The sequence below is a fragment of the Megalops cyprinoides genome, chromosome 9 (genome assembly GCF_013368585.1).
Source record: "Megalops cyprinoides isolate fMegCyp1 chromosome 9, fMegCyp1.pri, whole genome shotgun sequence".
NCBI lineage: Eukaryota > Metazoa > Chordata > Actinopteri > Elopiformes > Megalopidae > Megalops > Megalops cyprinoides.
In genome coordinates, this window is record NC_050591.1 from 25,963,647 (window position 1) to 25,980,706 (window position 17,060).

General features: G+C 40.6%; 1 protein-coding gene across 1 annotated transcript; it reads right to left on the minus strand.

Moving 5' to 3' along the window:
- Positions 1 to 1,861: 1,861 nt before the first annotated feature.
- Positions 1,862 to 11,712, minus strand: LOC118783167 (serine/threonine-protein phosphatase 5-like). Its single transcript, XM_036536888.1, has 13 exons — positions 11,613 to 11,712; positions 7,386 to 7,627; positions 5,892 to 6,039; positions 5,502 to 5,623; positions 5,351 to 5,416; positions 5,078 to 5,176; positions 4,729 to 4,834; positions 4,401 to 4,543; positions 4,121 to 4,208; positions 3,870 to 3,910; positions 3,602 to 3,780; positions 3,392 to 3,473; positions 1,862 to 2,839 (listed from the first exon to the last, which is right to left on the minus strand). Exons 1-13 carry the CDS (start codon positions 11,704 to 11,706, stop codon positions 2,777 to 2,779), a joined length of 1,473 nt encoding a protein of 490 aa, XP_036392781.1. The 5' UTR covers positions 11,707 to 11,712; the 3' UTR covers positions 1,862 to 2,776.
- Between the last annotated feature and the right edge of the window lie 5,348 nt (positions 11,713 to 17,060).

Sequence of the window (17,060 nt, forward strand, 5' to 3'; positions counted from 1 at the left end):
ATGTTCTGGAACCGTATTGGTTTTGTCCATATTTTTGTTTGCTCGCATTCACAGATGTACTATTATCTACCCTCAAGAAAAATACTCAAAGAAGGCCCAAACGCAATCTCTGACATACTGAACAATGGACAAGTGTTGGTCAAAAGAAATGGAGCCAATGGAATTGTATTTAGACAGGGCAAAAAACCTGGTGCAGAGTGAAGTGTAAAGAGCCCAGGAACTGTGTTTAATTAGTTGCAGGTATAAGGAAGGTGTGATAGACTAATATAGCTTCCTTCATTCACATTATTTTGATACACCTATGAAATCAACCCACACTGATATTTGGATACATCTTTTGCAGCATTACTGGTATGCAGAGAATTCATACTCTTTTAAATATAGTGCACTCCACTTTGATTACTGTTAAGAATTCACAAAGGGATCAAAACAACATGACCTTGATCTTGTCAACATTTCATTCTTGCTCTAAGCTTTTAGTGTTTTTGAAAAGTTAAATGTGATAAGCATAAAAAGATTCATTGTTTTTTTTTTTCCAATTAGGTGATCCAGTATATACACAATGTATGGTTGGATGAAACTGCAAACCATCTTGATTGAATGGATGCCATAACTCCCTGACAGAAATAAACACTATTGACACTGCTGCTTTCAACCTCACCTGGTTGCGGTGAGTATGACCTCATGGAGTAAACTGACAGCCGATTACAAAATATCTCATGGTGGTCTGGAATGACCTGGTGGCACAGAAGGACAAAGCAGCAGTCACCTTCAGAGCAACAGGTGGGGAATATGGCAGAGATTTGCCACCAGGGCTGCCCCTGACATTCCCTCTCTAAAACTGAAAGGGAATCATTCTGAATTTTTCCACACAGTGCCATTCACTTCATTAATTGTCTGCTCTTTAACCATTTCATACATCAAACTTGGTTATTGCTTGATTGTCTGTCATAGTGGTCTCTTTCTCAGTGTGGTTACTAAGCAGGTCTATTCATATTGTGCTTGGCCATTCGTGTTTTGGTATTTGGCTACAGCAGAGTTAACTACAGTTGTTGATAGAAAATAATTTAGATGCAGCAAAAATACCTACTACACTGGTCACAGCTCTAGTACAAACTGGATTAAAACTGCAAAGTTGGCACTGCTGGCCTTTTTTTTTGGTGAGTGTGCATACATCAGATAATATTGCCAGTAAAGCAATGTAATCTCACTGGAAATGCATTTGCAGTAATTCTAGAAAACAATACCACCTTCTATGTTAACCAATGACAGCTAATAAACTTAAAATACAAGCCTTAACATTGGTCTTGCCTACTTAGCTACTTGTGTCCAGGTGTAGGTTTCAATGGATTAATAAGGGGCTCTAGTGAGTAAATAAGGTTGATAATCTACTGAGCTTGCTAACCAACCAGCTAAATTATTTGCACATTAGCTTACAAGGTTGAATATCAATTCAGGTTGCTTGTTGAACATAATACTGAAATAATTTGTACAGAAAGACTACATTTCATTGAAGTAAGTTAAAAAAAATTGTAAATTTACAATTTCAAACAAACACAGTATCTTTCATTACTTAAAATTGCTGAACTGGAGTTTTTATTTGATGTTTTTTTCAAACATATACACTGGCATTTCAAAGATACAGTATTTATATATACATACTTATCTGTATGCATAACATTATCCAAAAGGGTTTAGACTCTGGATAATGTTGCTGTGCGCTTAATAAATGGAAAGATTGGCTTCTAGACCATCGTCTGTTGTGTCAAATTTGGACACAGGTGACGCCACTGAACAGACACCAGCACGCACACACAAGCCCGCGTACACAAGCACACGCATACATACACACGCACACGCATACGCATACATACACACGCATACACATTACACACACACACACGCACGCACACACGCACATACAGTGCAGGTCAGGGTATTGTCCATGTGACAAGCAAATTGGGAGTAATATTGTGCCGGAGTTCCCAATGGAAAAACAATATGGAAAACAACAAACCCAGACAATACTTTCTCAAGACAATACTCCATGATATACTGTAAATCTAATGAGATGAGCATACAGAACTGTGCAAAACAAACTGCAACAATGACTATCTGTTGCACATTAGTAATGCAAATAAACCGCATTTGTACAAGTGGCAAATCTTGAGACTACTGATAAACAGCACCTTTCAGTTTGACAGTATTGACTGCACAAAAGACAATCACACCTGGAACCGGAAATGGAATCACATAATTTTGGAGCTCACCTGAGGTGAGTAGAGATGGATATGGTCAATTCACACAGCTGTTTTCAGTAGCGACATGGATGCATAGCCCAACACCCTTACATGTCTGACCAACATCTCACACTTACAATCTGTTTCATTACAAGTCTTTGGTTCACACCAGCTCCTAAATCATGCAGCTGAATTAATCATTAACTCATCACACTATTAATTATTTTAAAAATTACAGAACAGCTCAAAAGTGTTGCAATATAATGAACTGGATTTGGCTCACACCAGAATAAGAACCATCAATGTGCAAGGTAGTGATTGGGAGTTTCCAGTTTTTTTTTAAACACAACACTAACATGAAAGCACACATCCCATTTATGGCTGGACTGGACTGAAAGTGATCCTGTCCCAACAGCACTGATCTGAAAATGCTCTGACTGAACAGAGAAAGGGTTATGCAGACAGAGGAACAGATAGGTTTGGGAAGGATCGGACAGACAGAACAGGATGTCGCTGCAGATGGGCAATCCAGATTTCTACATCATACCCAGTTGCATCAGAGAATTGGCAAACGCCATGGGCTTGACATTCGGATGAGGCTGTGGAGTGAGAGAAAGTAGGAAGGAGGTTTAAAAGTCATTCATTAGACAGCATTACATAATTCAGAACAGACAAGCATCAACACCCTGATAGCACACAATTTTATAGCCATGAGAAAAAGTAGCACTACTAATTGTGCAATTCAGTAAGAAAGAAAAGGTAGAAAAAAACAAAGAAAAAGAAAACACAGAAATTAGAGGATTAACAACAGAAATGAGAGAGATGGAAAAGGGACGAGTTAAAACTGAAGTGAAAAACAGAGTCATAGCAAGGCTGAACTGGGGCATTTGCTGTTTTTAAAACATCTGGAATGAACACTGATGCATCATTTTATGAAGCAAAAGAAGTCTTAGAAGACACCTCCCAACATCTAAAATGGATAAGGGCCATTACATTACATCCATGTCACTGCATATAATAAGCCCTTCCATGCAAATTCAGATGTGGAAATATGAAGTCTGAACTGTAAATATATTCAACAAATCAATGACTCACAACTCTATGAGATCATCCACGGATTAAAGTTATACAGTAAGAACATGTGTACTGACCACAGCAGTGAACTGGTGAAACTCTGGCTTGAGGTCAGAGCCCCTAAGGTGGATATACGCTCCTTTGTTGCCCATCTGGTCACTAGGAGGAGACAGACATGCAATTAATAAAATCTCTGAGCAATAGCTCATCTGACATAAGTAACAAGCTCTGACAATGGAGAAGACACCAGCCTTGGTATATCTCCACAGTGCATGAAGTTAACTCACCAGTAGTTGGGTGCAGAAAACACTGTGATGCACTTCCCTGAGTGAGTGACCTCGTACCCCTCGCTCTTCACCTCGTGACTGCGCACAATGTACTTCAGCTTGTTCTGTTCCAGGAAGCGATCTGTCACATCTGGCCCGAACTGACAGCTCACCCCCCGTTTGCTGACCGAACGCCCATTCTGACACCCAGATGGAGCATAGAGGAAAAATTATTTTCAGATCTTTGGTGATATGAGATATTACTGACCTTCAGGATTGGGGTACTAACCTGGGGCTGAGGGTCTGACCATAGGAGGTCACACATGGGACCTGGGAGAGAAAGATGCAGGGAGAAAGACATCTGTCAGAAACTCAGACTGCAGATTATTCAAATCAACACACTCAGACATTTTCAGGATGTGATGAGAATGAAAAGAGAGTGTTCTTTATTACCTGTGCTGCATTCTGATAAAAAAAAAAAATCATATTTCTCCCAGGGCTGATTGGATTGGCAATGCTGTACTGAGTGCCCCATCCTACCTGAGTCTGGAGGCTGTCTGTTTCTGTCGATTTTTCGGATGTCATCGAGCGTCACTCCATCCTCACTGAATAAACCACCGTGCATCACCTGTAAGGGACAAAAGAGTCCCGCCGTCACACACAGCAAAGCAGTGGTGAGGTGACAGGTGGCACTGGGGGGCAAGGAAGCTCGACAGAAAATGGAAGACACAATGGTGTGTGTGTGTGTGTGTGTGTGTGTGTGTGTGTGTGTGTGTGTTGGTGGCTTATTGCGGTTTGAAAATGTCAGTCTGTCCCTCACCAGCACTTTGTTGTTGATACACTGTGCAAGAGGCAGCCACTGGAAGACCTCGCTAAACAGCTGGAACATCTGGGCTGTGTACTTGGCCTTCACCTCACCCTCAAAGCCGTACATTTGGTTCATATTGTCCGTCTCATGGTTCCCTGCGGAACACACACAAAAACAGATGTGCACAATGATAGGAAAACATCAAAGGTTTAAAATAGTGTTCGCCAACTGATGGAGATGTTACAAAAACAAACACACCACAAAGAAAGAGAGAGGAGGACACCGTCAGCTGTGATGCAGTGTCCCAGTCCTCAGGAAGGGCAAAGCTTGGAACACTCACCCCTCAGCAGGTGGAAGCAGTCTGGGTAAAGTAGCTTGAAGCCAAAGAGCGTGAGAATGACTTCCACAGAGAAGGAGCCTCGGTCTACAAAGTCACCATTGAAGAGCTGGAGTCCACACTTAAGGGCTGCCTAACTGGCCATTGATTCTAATATTTAACAAACTAGAACATAATAGAGTGCCGCTTGATGTGATGCAAATTCAAGAAACACAAAAACAGCATTTAACTTTAAATTTAAATATGGTTTCTAACCTGTATCATCTTAATACTCAACTCCTGCAACCCCACCCATTACACTCTAGACTGACTTGCTCATGTAGTTTAAACCAAGATGAGAGGAAAAGGATACATAGGGATTTGTCTCGGAGGGTAAGCCATTCAACTCAAATATGTTGAGGAGGTCATAGTACTGGCCATGTGTGTCACCACATATAGTTATCTTCTCTGTCTGAGGGCATTAATGACAACAAGAGAAAGAATAGATTAATAATACAGGGATACAGAAACAAGAAGAGGAAGCTGAATTCAAAAAGAAAGAAAAGGAAATTCATGGCAATGAAAAAAAATTTGATGGTCTTTAATATAACTATTTTAGTTTTGAAATGGTTGTGCCTCATCTTACCTCCTTTAGTGTTATTTCTATGAGACTAGGAAGCTTCGCTAAAACCTCTTTGACTTGGACCAACATCTGAAAAAGAAACAGTATAGTTTCTGATATTTTTTTATACTTTTGTTTAACAAAAAAGTACATCTAAACATTTGTATTTGCCCACCTGGTAAGCACACTTTCTGTGCAGTTTCTTCTGTTCCTTGAACCATGCCATCATTTCCTTCATGAACTTCACTGTTACCTTCCCTTCTTCAAGTATGGGTCCTGTGTAGTCATCCTCAATCACTGCATGGAGAAGGGACAGGAGAATTCATCTGTGGCTCAGGCCTTGCCATGAATAAAAATATATATGGATCTGCCCAATCCTGTCAATGCGCATACAGCTCATATATGCATATACATGACTATTTATTAATACATAAACGTTGGTATATGTAATACAGACATAAAAATAGACCTTCAACAGTGCATCATAAATTAAGATGCCACAACCCATCCCATTATGACAGCAGCCATATTTTTGATGGCTCATTGGCCTGCTGGTCACACTGACTCATGTTTTCGATGTCCAGGGAGTCCACTACTGATCTCTTGAGGTCATCGCTGGCGATGGCTCTCTCGAAGGCCTTCTGCTTCACTATCTTGTTACATTCCTGATACTTCATCTTGGCGTCCTTGTCATTTGGCCGCACTCTCACTACCTGCCTCCAACACAGTGGAAAATATACATTCACATGGATTAGGACAAAGGTTGTACCTGTACCTCATTTTCCACACCACTCTTCATATCAGCCCATACAAATACACACAGCCTTGACTGCAATAAAATACCCAACACCTGTGAACCTAACTGAAATTAAATAATGACATCCTCCATGCAATATCTCAAAGGGACATGAACATGTGGTAGTGACTATACATCGAAAAACCCCAGCTTTTAATAAGTGATATATGAAAACCCTGCACTGTCACAATTCTCTTTGTTCCATGGTTGTTCAATATGATTTTCACTAGAATGACATGGCTTGATTTGCTAGCAACAGGCAAGTTGTCGGTTAAAAAATTGATTGCATATAAGAGAAAAGCTACAATTCTGCAACTGGAAAGAAAATTTTTAGAACTATACTATCAGTGTGAAAAGGCCAGGAGCCACATCCAAAACAAGCCTGATATAAAATGTGCATGCACAGGGGTTCAATTTTCTTCAAAAATGCTTCAATGTCAGCCTCTTGCAGGAGTCTTTGCTACTTGCCCCTGTAAGAGAGGCATGCCTAAGTAAGGGTGCCCACCAGACAATTGCAAATTTATCGTGGCACACGCTCTAATCACTGTCATGTCACAGCAACAGCCCTTCTGTGAAATCAGGTCTGCTTATTTATAAATGGCGGATCCTAGCCGCTATTTCTGCATTCCCTATAACGTTAATAGAACTGAAAACAGGTCTAAATTAGCTGCTGCATCCGTGACGTGTGTTGTGCAAAATGCCTCCGGACTGGATCTAACTGGCACCATCAATGAATTAAAGGGATTATCTGTGTCTTTTACAGAATGAATGCATTTTTAATGCTCAAGAGAGAAATCCTAAGTATTCCCTCTCAATTTGTGTTGTTGACTACAACACTGAAAGGGACTGAAAGGATGAGAATGACGCTGTTCTTCGTTTACTACTGTATATGAACACAATCACATTTACAAGCAAGACTGTGGGCACACTTAAATTAAATAGGTCAATTTAAGATATTACATAGTATAATGTACTTTCAAACACTTTATACCATACATAACACTGTACAATCAAATTTTCAAAACTCCTCCTATGAGAGAAAAAAAAAAAATGAATGAAACAATACCAATGGCATAAGTCATGGCACTACATGACTTCTGTCATGTTACTCTGGAACCTAGGATCAGCCAACAGATAAAGCCTTAAAGATTTAACTCTTCCATAGTTCCTACCAAAAAAAGCTTCAAATTAAGAAACATATGTGCCCTTCACTGAAACGAGGGACAGAGTGTGAGAGGAGCCTCCGAGTATCCCTGCCCTCACCGTCTCATAGTCCTTCAGTGCTGCCTTGAACTTGCCCAGGGCCATGTTGGAGGTGGCCCGCCGGTAGTAGCCTTTGACATAGTTCTTGTCAATCTCCACGGCACGGGTGGCGTCAGCCAGGGCATACCCGTAGCACTCAGTGCGTAGGTACGCCAGGCTGCGGTTGCTGTAGTAGATGGCATTGTCTGGGTTCAGCTCCAGGGCCTCTGTGTAATACTTGATAGCATTCTCATAGTCCTTCTCTGAAAGTAACAACAACAACACCACAGCCATGTTATATTGTACTGTTGCACTTCTGTATCATTGCTGCATGACACACTGGGAGGCTAAGGTGTGAGTGGGCAAATCACATTTCCTATTGGCCCTAACAACAGCATATTTCTCCCTCACTCTCAGGCCCCAATGGCCCTAGTCATAGACACTGAGCTCCTGGTTGCTATTACATAAAAGCTAAAGACCACACCAGGTATGAACACCACATGCCAGAGCAATAGCAAACTTTCTTCTGTACATTTTTCCTTCAAATTCTCTCCCTTTTGTGATCAGGGAATGCAAATCAGTACATCCTGCAAAATTCCATTGTTATAACAGCACCAAAATTTTTATATAGTTTAGTTTAAAAAGAATAAGGAGGAATCAAAGATGTTTTGGTAGTCATTTTAAATGGCACTACAATCATTCTCACAGAGCATAAAACTATTCAGTGTGGTTCATGATCTTCTAGGCACCAACAAAACGATTCTGTACCGAACACTGCAGCCTTTTGTTTATGGACAAAAGCTCGGCCTTCATGGGTATCACAGGACATTGCTAAAAGCGATTTTCATTTCTGATAAGTGTTCACTGCTGCATGATGTTCAGAGGCAACGGTGCTTGTGGATGGTGCGTCACCAATCAAAAGGCCTACACAGACAGAGCACAATATACATATGGCAGAATTGTATGCAATCCATTCAGAAGGTGATTATGGTATACAACACACCGATTACAAATATCCTCTGATCTGTTATCTTTACTAATGCCACATTTCAGTTATAGCACTGACAATTCTCCAGAGGAAAGTTCTCCTATTGGTCTTTCTGTTAGTTTAGAGATGAGTTGTATAACTTTGGAAAGTCTGCCACTAACTCAGCATGCCTTTGTTTCACTTTCTTCTGAGACAGAAAACCCTTATACTTTCCCCCTACTGATATAAGCAGCTGCCAAACCCCCCACATTGATTATTTTTGGTGTTGGCCTGTTAACGTTATGTGTCAATAAAACAAAAAATATTTAACGTGAATTAAAAAAAGAAAAAAAAAAAACACAAGATTACAACAATTCAGATGCTTCTGTTACGCGCTAAGTCAAACTAAACGCGATTATGACTACACAAGAAAGAGGCTGCTAAGACTGTAGTGGCTGGTATGGCCAACACACCTAACACTGATTTAGAAACACTCAACAAGGAATCCAAAATTAGCTTTCAAACAATATGCACACATAATAATTACGCAAAAAAAAAAAATCCATTTGTACTCGGTGGTATCTTCAGGACGGGCTCTGCCCTGTAATGCCATTTTCTACCATAACTTTTAAACTATGGCTTTTAACTTTAACTACACATAAATGGAGTAAAACATATTACATATAAAAGAAGGAAGACATAATGAAAATCATACATTGTAACTCATCTATTACCTTCCAGCTAAAAGCACAGCTGCCCTCCTATCCAAGATCAAAAGTTTGCTTGTCAGCAACTCCATTCTCTGGTTATTAGTGAAAGCTTTAGCTTCCTTAAATTGAAGCATGAAACTCTTAATTAGCATTTCGGTCTCAGCTCGGGGACCTTCAGCAGAACATCTCCCTCTTCTCCTGCATTCACTCCTCCCTGCTTCTTTCTCTCAACACCTCCATGACCACAGGACATGATGTCATCCAACAGTGCAGAACACAAAAGTCCAGAAGAAGGGGAGAGGAGTTTGACGTCAAACTCAAAAGGAAAACGTCATCATCTCCGATCACAGAAGGAGCAAAGACGCTATGATGAAACTAATCTACTAATCTCCTACCCATGACAAATTACATCTGTATCATGAAAGAGGTAACAGACATGAAAGGACAGCAGCACTGCAGGCTCTCCACATTACCTGTTGGAAGTCCCAGTACTCCTTATGGTGACATAATCATGCACTGCTCTCCCGCAGATCATCTCCTGACAGCACGTATTTCACAAAATCCTTTTGATGCTCTTGATGAGATTATTTCCAAAGCACTCTAAACCGAGCCAAACACCTAGACTCAAAGCTGTCATCAGTATTCTCTGCACATTTCTAGAACCCATTGTCAGAGCGACTTCTCAAAGAAAAGGCAATGGTTATGGTGATAAAGCACGGACAGTGCAAATTACCTACTTCTCAATGGTCTGTCCCTATTACCAACAGACCCAGAGAACACGTATGACCGGGAATAAAACACAGAGGGATACAATGAAAAGACCCAAGTGCACACAGCACTGTAAGCTATGAAATAGCAAATTGCCAGGAGCCAGCAGTGACATCAAGAGTAGCTTTGTCAAAATGAACCTCAATTTTCTGCAACGCTGGACAGACAGGGGCCATACACATGTCCAGAGGGGACAAGCACATTGCTATTTCAGTCCTTTTTTACCAAGGAAAAGAAAAGGATCAGTGACATTTTTCCAGCCTCTGTACTGGCTGCTCACAAAGAATGAACTGCACAACACCATAAGACAACATACGCAGTGCACTTTGCTACATGTAATGCTAAAGACCATCTTGAAGTATTGTTCCACTGTAGGAGCTAAATGAATCATAGTGTAGTTAGCATTTTGGGAAGTTGTTAAGTAAGGACCTAACAATCACATCATAGTTTTACCAAGGTACAAAATGTGTCTGTCATATGCAGTGAGTTGAGACCATTATTAAATAACATGCTTGGGGCCCTTGCAATAATTTGGCCTCTCTTGGGATTTAGATATTAACACTTGTTATATTATCCTTTTAACAGCACTTGTTGTTATTGTATAATTCTTATTTTCTTGTTGACTAATGGCAAAGACTGAGAGAACTGTATCCTACTAAACGTACTAAACACAATGCAATGAATCGTGTGTATTCTTATTGTCCTAACAAGTGTCTAAGTAACCAGTAAATATTGTGCGCGCGTTAAAAGGTGGTAATTTCTGATTGAATCTTATCTCACTTACGCTCAAGGTTCATTTAATTTATATGCTAGCTTTTGTTTGTTTGCTTGCTTGTTTTTTTGAGCCATTCCAATTTTTAAGGTCACTTACAATCGGGTTATGCTTTGTTACACTGCTGCGGATGTGGATTTAGTATTGTAGTTTCATTTCAGCGCTAGATTTGCAGCACATGGCTTCAACCAGGATGTAAACCGCCTTGCTTTAACTTTAACCGTGCTGTTACTAGTTAGTTAGCTATCCATCAGCTAACATGACCCGTTTCCCTCTCTAACAATCTGAATGGACTGCTCATCCGACTAAACATTAGTTGGGCATTCACAGTAACTAATTACACACTCTACAACACACTGGTACACATTCACCACAGAAATCTATTAACTGGACACCAAGCTATTGTAATATGGGGGTTAGCTACGGTCAGTTGAACTTTCTCTGCAACTATCTAACTCAATTAGTAAAGGCAGGGTAGTTTGTTGCAAGCCAGCAATAATATTACACACTATTGAACAACAGCATGGAAGTAAACTCTAGCTAATCTCCGCTGATAGTCGGCTAAACAGCTCTAGTTGGTTGCATCTTAATCACAATGTGAAAGACCTCAGTCACTGACAGTGTGACCTGACATCTCCGCTAAATGCACACACTGACATTTTCCCTAAACTTCCGCTCTACTGCATCAAACTAGCTCGAAATATAATAGCATATTTCACATACATGTTTCACAAAACACCTATCCCATCAAATGAGCCAGTTAACACAGAACGGAGAGAGATGATAAAACCGGTGCCAGGGTTTCTCGAAGGCATGCGTTCTCCGTAAATTGTAAACGCACCAGAGAAATCCCATGCTATGTAAGTGGTGCTAGCATGCGAGCTAGTTAACGGCACACGTTACCGGCTTCGTGAGCGATTCATACTGGCATGAAATGAATGGCATCGAATAGTTGTTGGAGTATTTGCATTACTTCCTGCTCATGTACACAGGCGTGACTCCAAATGAACTGGCCAACAAGTTTATTTTACCTTTAAAGTATTTATTCGCCTTCTCCTTCAGTTCTTCTGCACTCCGCTCCTCCTCCGCCATCTTCTCACTGCCGCTATTTGTTGCATTCGCCATTGCCACTGTAGGGTACGGTCGCAAAAGTGTTTTCTTTTCTGTAGCTTCACTTTACTTCAAAATGCTGCCGCAAATCGAAGCACCCTGTAAAGTGACGCCATTACGGCTCTACAGCTCTGCAGTACAGGCTGCACTACAGCACTGCAGTTACTTGTAGGCAGTTGCCTTGAAATGCATTTTCCTAAATGCCATGTGTGAGTTAACCCAGAACACTGACCAATGATGGTTAGTTGGAAATGTATTGCGTTTTCTCTTCAAGTGGTGGGAAATACAATCTCAGGCATGCTCAGCTTTCTGGCCAGTTTCTGGCTGGCAAGCTGGTTAGCTAACCATTTAGACTTACATTGCTATATGACCAAGCATAATTTATTTTATTGTATTATTTTTTAAGAATTGAAAATAATTAGGTGTAAACTAGATATAAATCCACTTGCAACAACCATAGCCGTTTCAGCTGAGCTCTTGTCAAACGTTAGCAAATCTGGTCGCACTTCTGCAAATTAGCCAGCTAACGTTAAACGATTTGGGAAATCCCGTCCAGCTGAAATAGCTTGTAGCTAAATTCGTCTTTCCTTTTCAGATGGAGTTGTTAATCACCCGATGCATATTCAGTCTTATTTATACTGCAAATCTAGCTTGCTAATATCTAAAAAAAATGTAAAAGAAAATGTATGGGACCATCGGTAGATGGGTTAAGGCAAAGAGTTTAACATACCCGATAGATAAATACAAAAAAGGTAATACATATATGTTTTATTGCGTATGCACGGTTACATGTACTCGAGTTGCATAGTCCCAAATTGACAAACGGGGGCAGTAAAGAGCTACAGGACTGCGCTCAATTCTAGGATGGCCAACCCTAACCAGAGAGTGAGACAGAATTTACCGGTGTCACTGTCAAAGGGCAGTAAAAACGTTTACAAAACTTGAGTTCCCAGTTCAGTGGTGTACTGAGAACTGTGAAATATTTTAGCATCTATCCTTATTTTTTTTACTGCCAAATTTGTTCAGTTTAACGTTTGAGGACGGGTGGTGGAATGGCTATTTTGCCAAACGTACACTTCATTTCTGCTGGTTTTATGATTCTGTTGAGATGACAAGAGTAACCAGCACTTCTTCTTAAAGTGTGTTCTGATATTTGTCTACACTGTAATAGCATTTTACCTATTTCACAGGATTAAACAAATAAGACTGTAAGCATACCATTGATCTGGTTTGTCATGGGTGTCTTTCCATGCCACATTCACCTAAGGGACACACATGAAGGTAGAAATGGCCACCGGTTGGCCTCTTTATTCACATTGGAAACATACTGACCTGGCTGGGCTGAAACCATAAACTCTGGCGAAATCAAGAAAATGTGTTGCAATGTCCTTTTTGCTTTGCATACCCCTTCTGCTTCATTGTCATGTGAACATTGCTTAATAACATGCTGTATGTGGTAAATGGGATCCAGAAAGGATCTGACAATTAGTATGTTCTGTAAGACAACAATACCCAGGGTTGCTAGTGTCATGTGTTCACCATGATGTACACTTTGACTCTTGTGCTTTGTATCCACAAGAAGAGGCCTCAACAAATTATTATGGGGAATGCATGTCAGTTTTCAGCCACGAGTAACTGCCATTTACAGTTTCAGTAATTACAGTTTGCCAGTAGGGGGTTTTGACTTTGGCTGTCTTTACTGCAAACTCAGCTGGATTAATTGGATAAATTGGCAGCCACCTAAACATGCAATGAGTGTTCATATTGATCACAAAAGTGACTGAGTCATTGCAGAGCATCTGAATTAAAGTATTCGCTCACATGCATGATAATCTTTGAATGTCAGATATGAACAGCTTCTCAATTTACAGACACCAATTAGATTTTATTTTTATGAAAAATGAACAACTCGAGATCTTCAAAGAAAATTGTTTTGGAAGCCCAATTCGGCATACTCAGACTTGGTGTCTGCAATTTTACCAAGCTGTGATGATGGAACATTTTCACTGTTTTAGACCATTTTGGCCTCATGAGAGTGATTGGTAAATTTACTTGCAATGTATGTTTTTACAATCATTTGTCACAGCGTGTGGCTCTATTCACATGGTACAGCAAATGACTACTGGTACACAGAGCTGTTACACCTGATAGTTGTACACCTGAGGCATTTTAGCAGTTTGTTGGTTCCCAATACATTGATCCCTTAGATACTCAGCGTTTACTGAAGGGAACAGGCATAATTCTCTAACACTAAGAATTTTCTTTTTACCCTTCTTTCATTCCTTGTGCCTTTTGAAGTCTTTTCTCTCCATGTGGCAAGATTCTGAGACATGCAGGAGAGAGCGCAAGTGACACAGAGGATATTTGTCAGTCCAGTCTGGACTGTCCTGACTCATTTAGGACATCCCTCTGAGGAGAGAGGGCCAGAGAGATTGGGTGACTCACTACCCACCATTAGTTTTAGCGTGAGAGTGAACTTTCACTCTTTGAATTTTTGATCTATTAGTTCTGTCTTTGATGACATCAGGGTCTTAATTTGTTTCTTTATGGCAGTGTGAGTTGCATAAATGGTTGTGGCTCTGACTAAAGAGCTTGCGTGAATCAATGCCTTATTTGTGGTGTCACTAGGTGGTTGAATAAGTATTACTGACTGTCTGCTTCCAAAGTTCAATAGAGAGGGAAAGTTAAGAGAAGACGGATAATTCAAAGAGGGAGCAAAAGAATGGGAGGCAAAGAAGCTGACCGAGAGTTGCAGCTGGATGTTTGGTAGACAGAAAAACACAGACAGAGTGGGGGAGAGACAGAGTGGGTGTGAGAGAGTGAAAGACTGAGAGATTGCTGTCCTCTTTGGTGTTGAATACATGGGTTGGGGATTTTGTGGTCCCAAGAAAGTCCTGAAAAACAAACAGAGAAAGGGGATACACTGAAACTGTGAACAAGTGAACAGCAGGATTAACAATCAATACTGGTCAGAATCACTCTGTGCACACTTGCCATCCCATCTCCTACACTCAGTGAAAGATTGATAAGAGTATGCTTCACAGGAATGCGATGAGCACCCTTATGTGTGTTTGTGTGTGAATATGTCAGGGATATGTCACTAATGAACCTGAATTCACTTGGAGGGAAACAGTGATTTCTGTTTTTGTTGGTGAGGGGTGTGGGGGATTATGGTGACTCACCCAAAGCACCCCACCCCCCATTCCTTGTTGGACCATTGACTGATAAGAGCCGATAATAGCTTAAATAGTTGAGGCATTTCATAATCTTGCTGGCGCTCTCTCTTTCTCTTTCTTTCTCTCTATGTCTCTCTCTCTCTATCTCTCTCTCTCCCCCTCTCTCTCCCTCTCTTTTCCTGTGTCCTTATTAATGTGGAGTTGGCCGCAGGATGTGTGCTGGGGGTCTGGCAAGGGGCAGTTATTAGAACCACATGTTTTTTGGGCAAAACAACTTCAAAGAACACGAGTGATAAGTCACGAAAAAGAAAATATATTTCATGCCCTCAAACCCCTCCTTCTGCGTTCCGCTCCTTTTAACTGTCTCACACACACGCGTGTGCACACATACACACACACACACACACACACAGTGGTTTTTCTCTCTTTGTTTTATCTTTCCCTCCACCATCCCTTGCTTTTTTATCCATCACACAATCTGTCCTTTACCTATGCACTTGCTCTGTTTTTGGATGAGGAGTATATCCATTGCAGGAATAATGCTAGTTTGGAGGTGTTTGGGATTTTTACCTTTATGCTCAATAAAAGTTTTGTGACTCACTCTATGACAGAATATGTTTGCACATGTCATGTAAATTAAGGGCAGGAATCTTATAGAATGGAGCAGAATTTCTTGGTGATCTGCAGCCAGTCTGTAAATCAGCATTCTAAAATGACTCTTTGCAGCTCATTGGGGCTGTTTGCTTGTTTGGGGAGGAGGAAGTGGAATTTTGGTGTAGTGGAAAAAGAAACAGAACATGTACCTGCCTAAACACACTGGCTTCTGCGTTCGACTCTCACTTCGGCCATGTCAAAATCTTACCCCTCCTTCCTCTCTCTATGGGCTCTGTCTGTAGGGAGGAGTGAGGGAGAAAAAATGTGTTTATATTTTGTGGAGAAACTGTTTACATTTCTTTTGGGTCTGTTTGAAATACAGACCAAGGTATTTATCCTCATCCATTGCAATGAAACTCCCTTTAATACTTTAACTCAGACATACATTAAAAAACATATTGACTGAAACTGATGCTGACAGACACACTAACAGACTGAAAGACGTACATGTGGGCTTGCACAATAACCAACTGTAGACACTTAAAAGTAGGTGTTCTGCAAAACTGTAACGACCACTTTTTTTTCTGGGAGTCCTTAAGCCTCTGTAGCATGAAACAAACAAAGTCCTATCAAAAATAGATATCAATAAGATGAGATCTCTGAGAATTAAACCTCCCATCTTGAGTCTAAACACTCTGATTAATTGGAGATTTTTCCACCAGAAATGAATGCTCTCCATCAGTCTCCCATTCACTCTTCATCATACCCCCTCCCTATATCAAAGTGCTGGACCAGAAGAACTACTGCAGGCCTATCATTATATCCCTTTTACAATGTTGGAACGATACTGAGCCAAGCCACGCTGGGGCCTAGCTGGGTTTGGCTGACAAGGAACAGTTCCTTTTCCAATAGAGAACCCAAGCTGTGAAACATCACACAAATCAAATTGGAACAGGAAGAGAATTATATGCTGTCATGTACTCAAGAGCAGAAAAAAATGTATTTCTAGATTTTGCAGTGTTGAAATACGTCAACTTGCTACTGAATATGAAAAAAATATGCAGGTGACCTTGACAAAATATTTACATGTCATTTACATGACAAATTATTTAGCTTTATTTTGTATTAATCATTAGCATACTACAAATTACAGCTACCTTTGCTTTTACTTTTGCCGTGTCATTTGCTGACTGGTGTACCACATTGGTGGAACAACTTTTGCTTCATTCCACTGGGCATAAGTTTGGGTAGGTCAGTCTGGGTTTCCTCATCTTACAGCTGTCAGGCACCATACAATTCCTCAGGCACCCACAAGTTGCTGAGATGACATCATAATAGCACCTATCCTCCAACTGACACCCACTTTTCTGTGGTGCATTGTGGGACTTGTAGCGTTGTCTTGTTTGTGAGTGTACCTAAGGATTACATTCATCTTGCTTCAGCTTTCCTGCACATCTATAGAGGTTGTTGTGGTGAGACAACAATTCCAAATAGGGTTGTGTAAAAAGCATTAAAAATCTTTTATAGGGTGATTTGGAAGCATGCAGGTTTGATGAAAACCAAATGAAATTTCCTCACTTTGCAACAGTTTTGGAACTA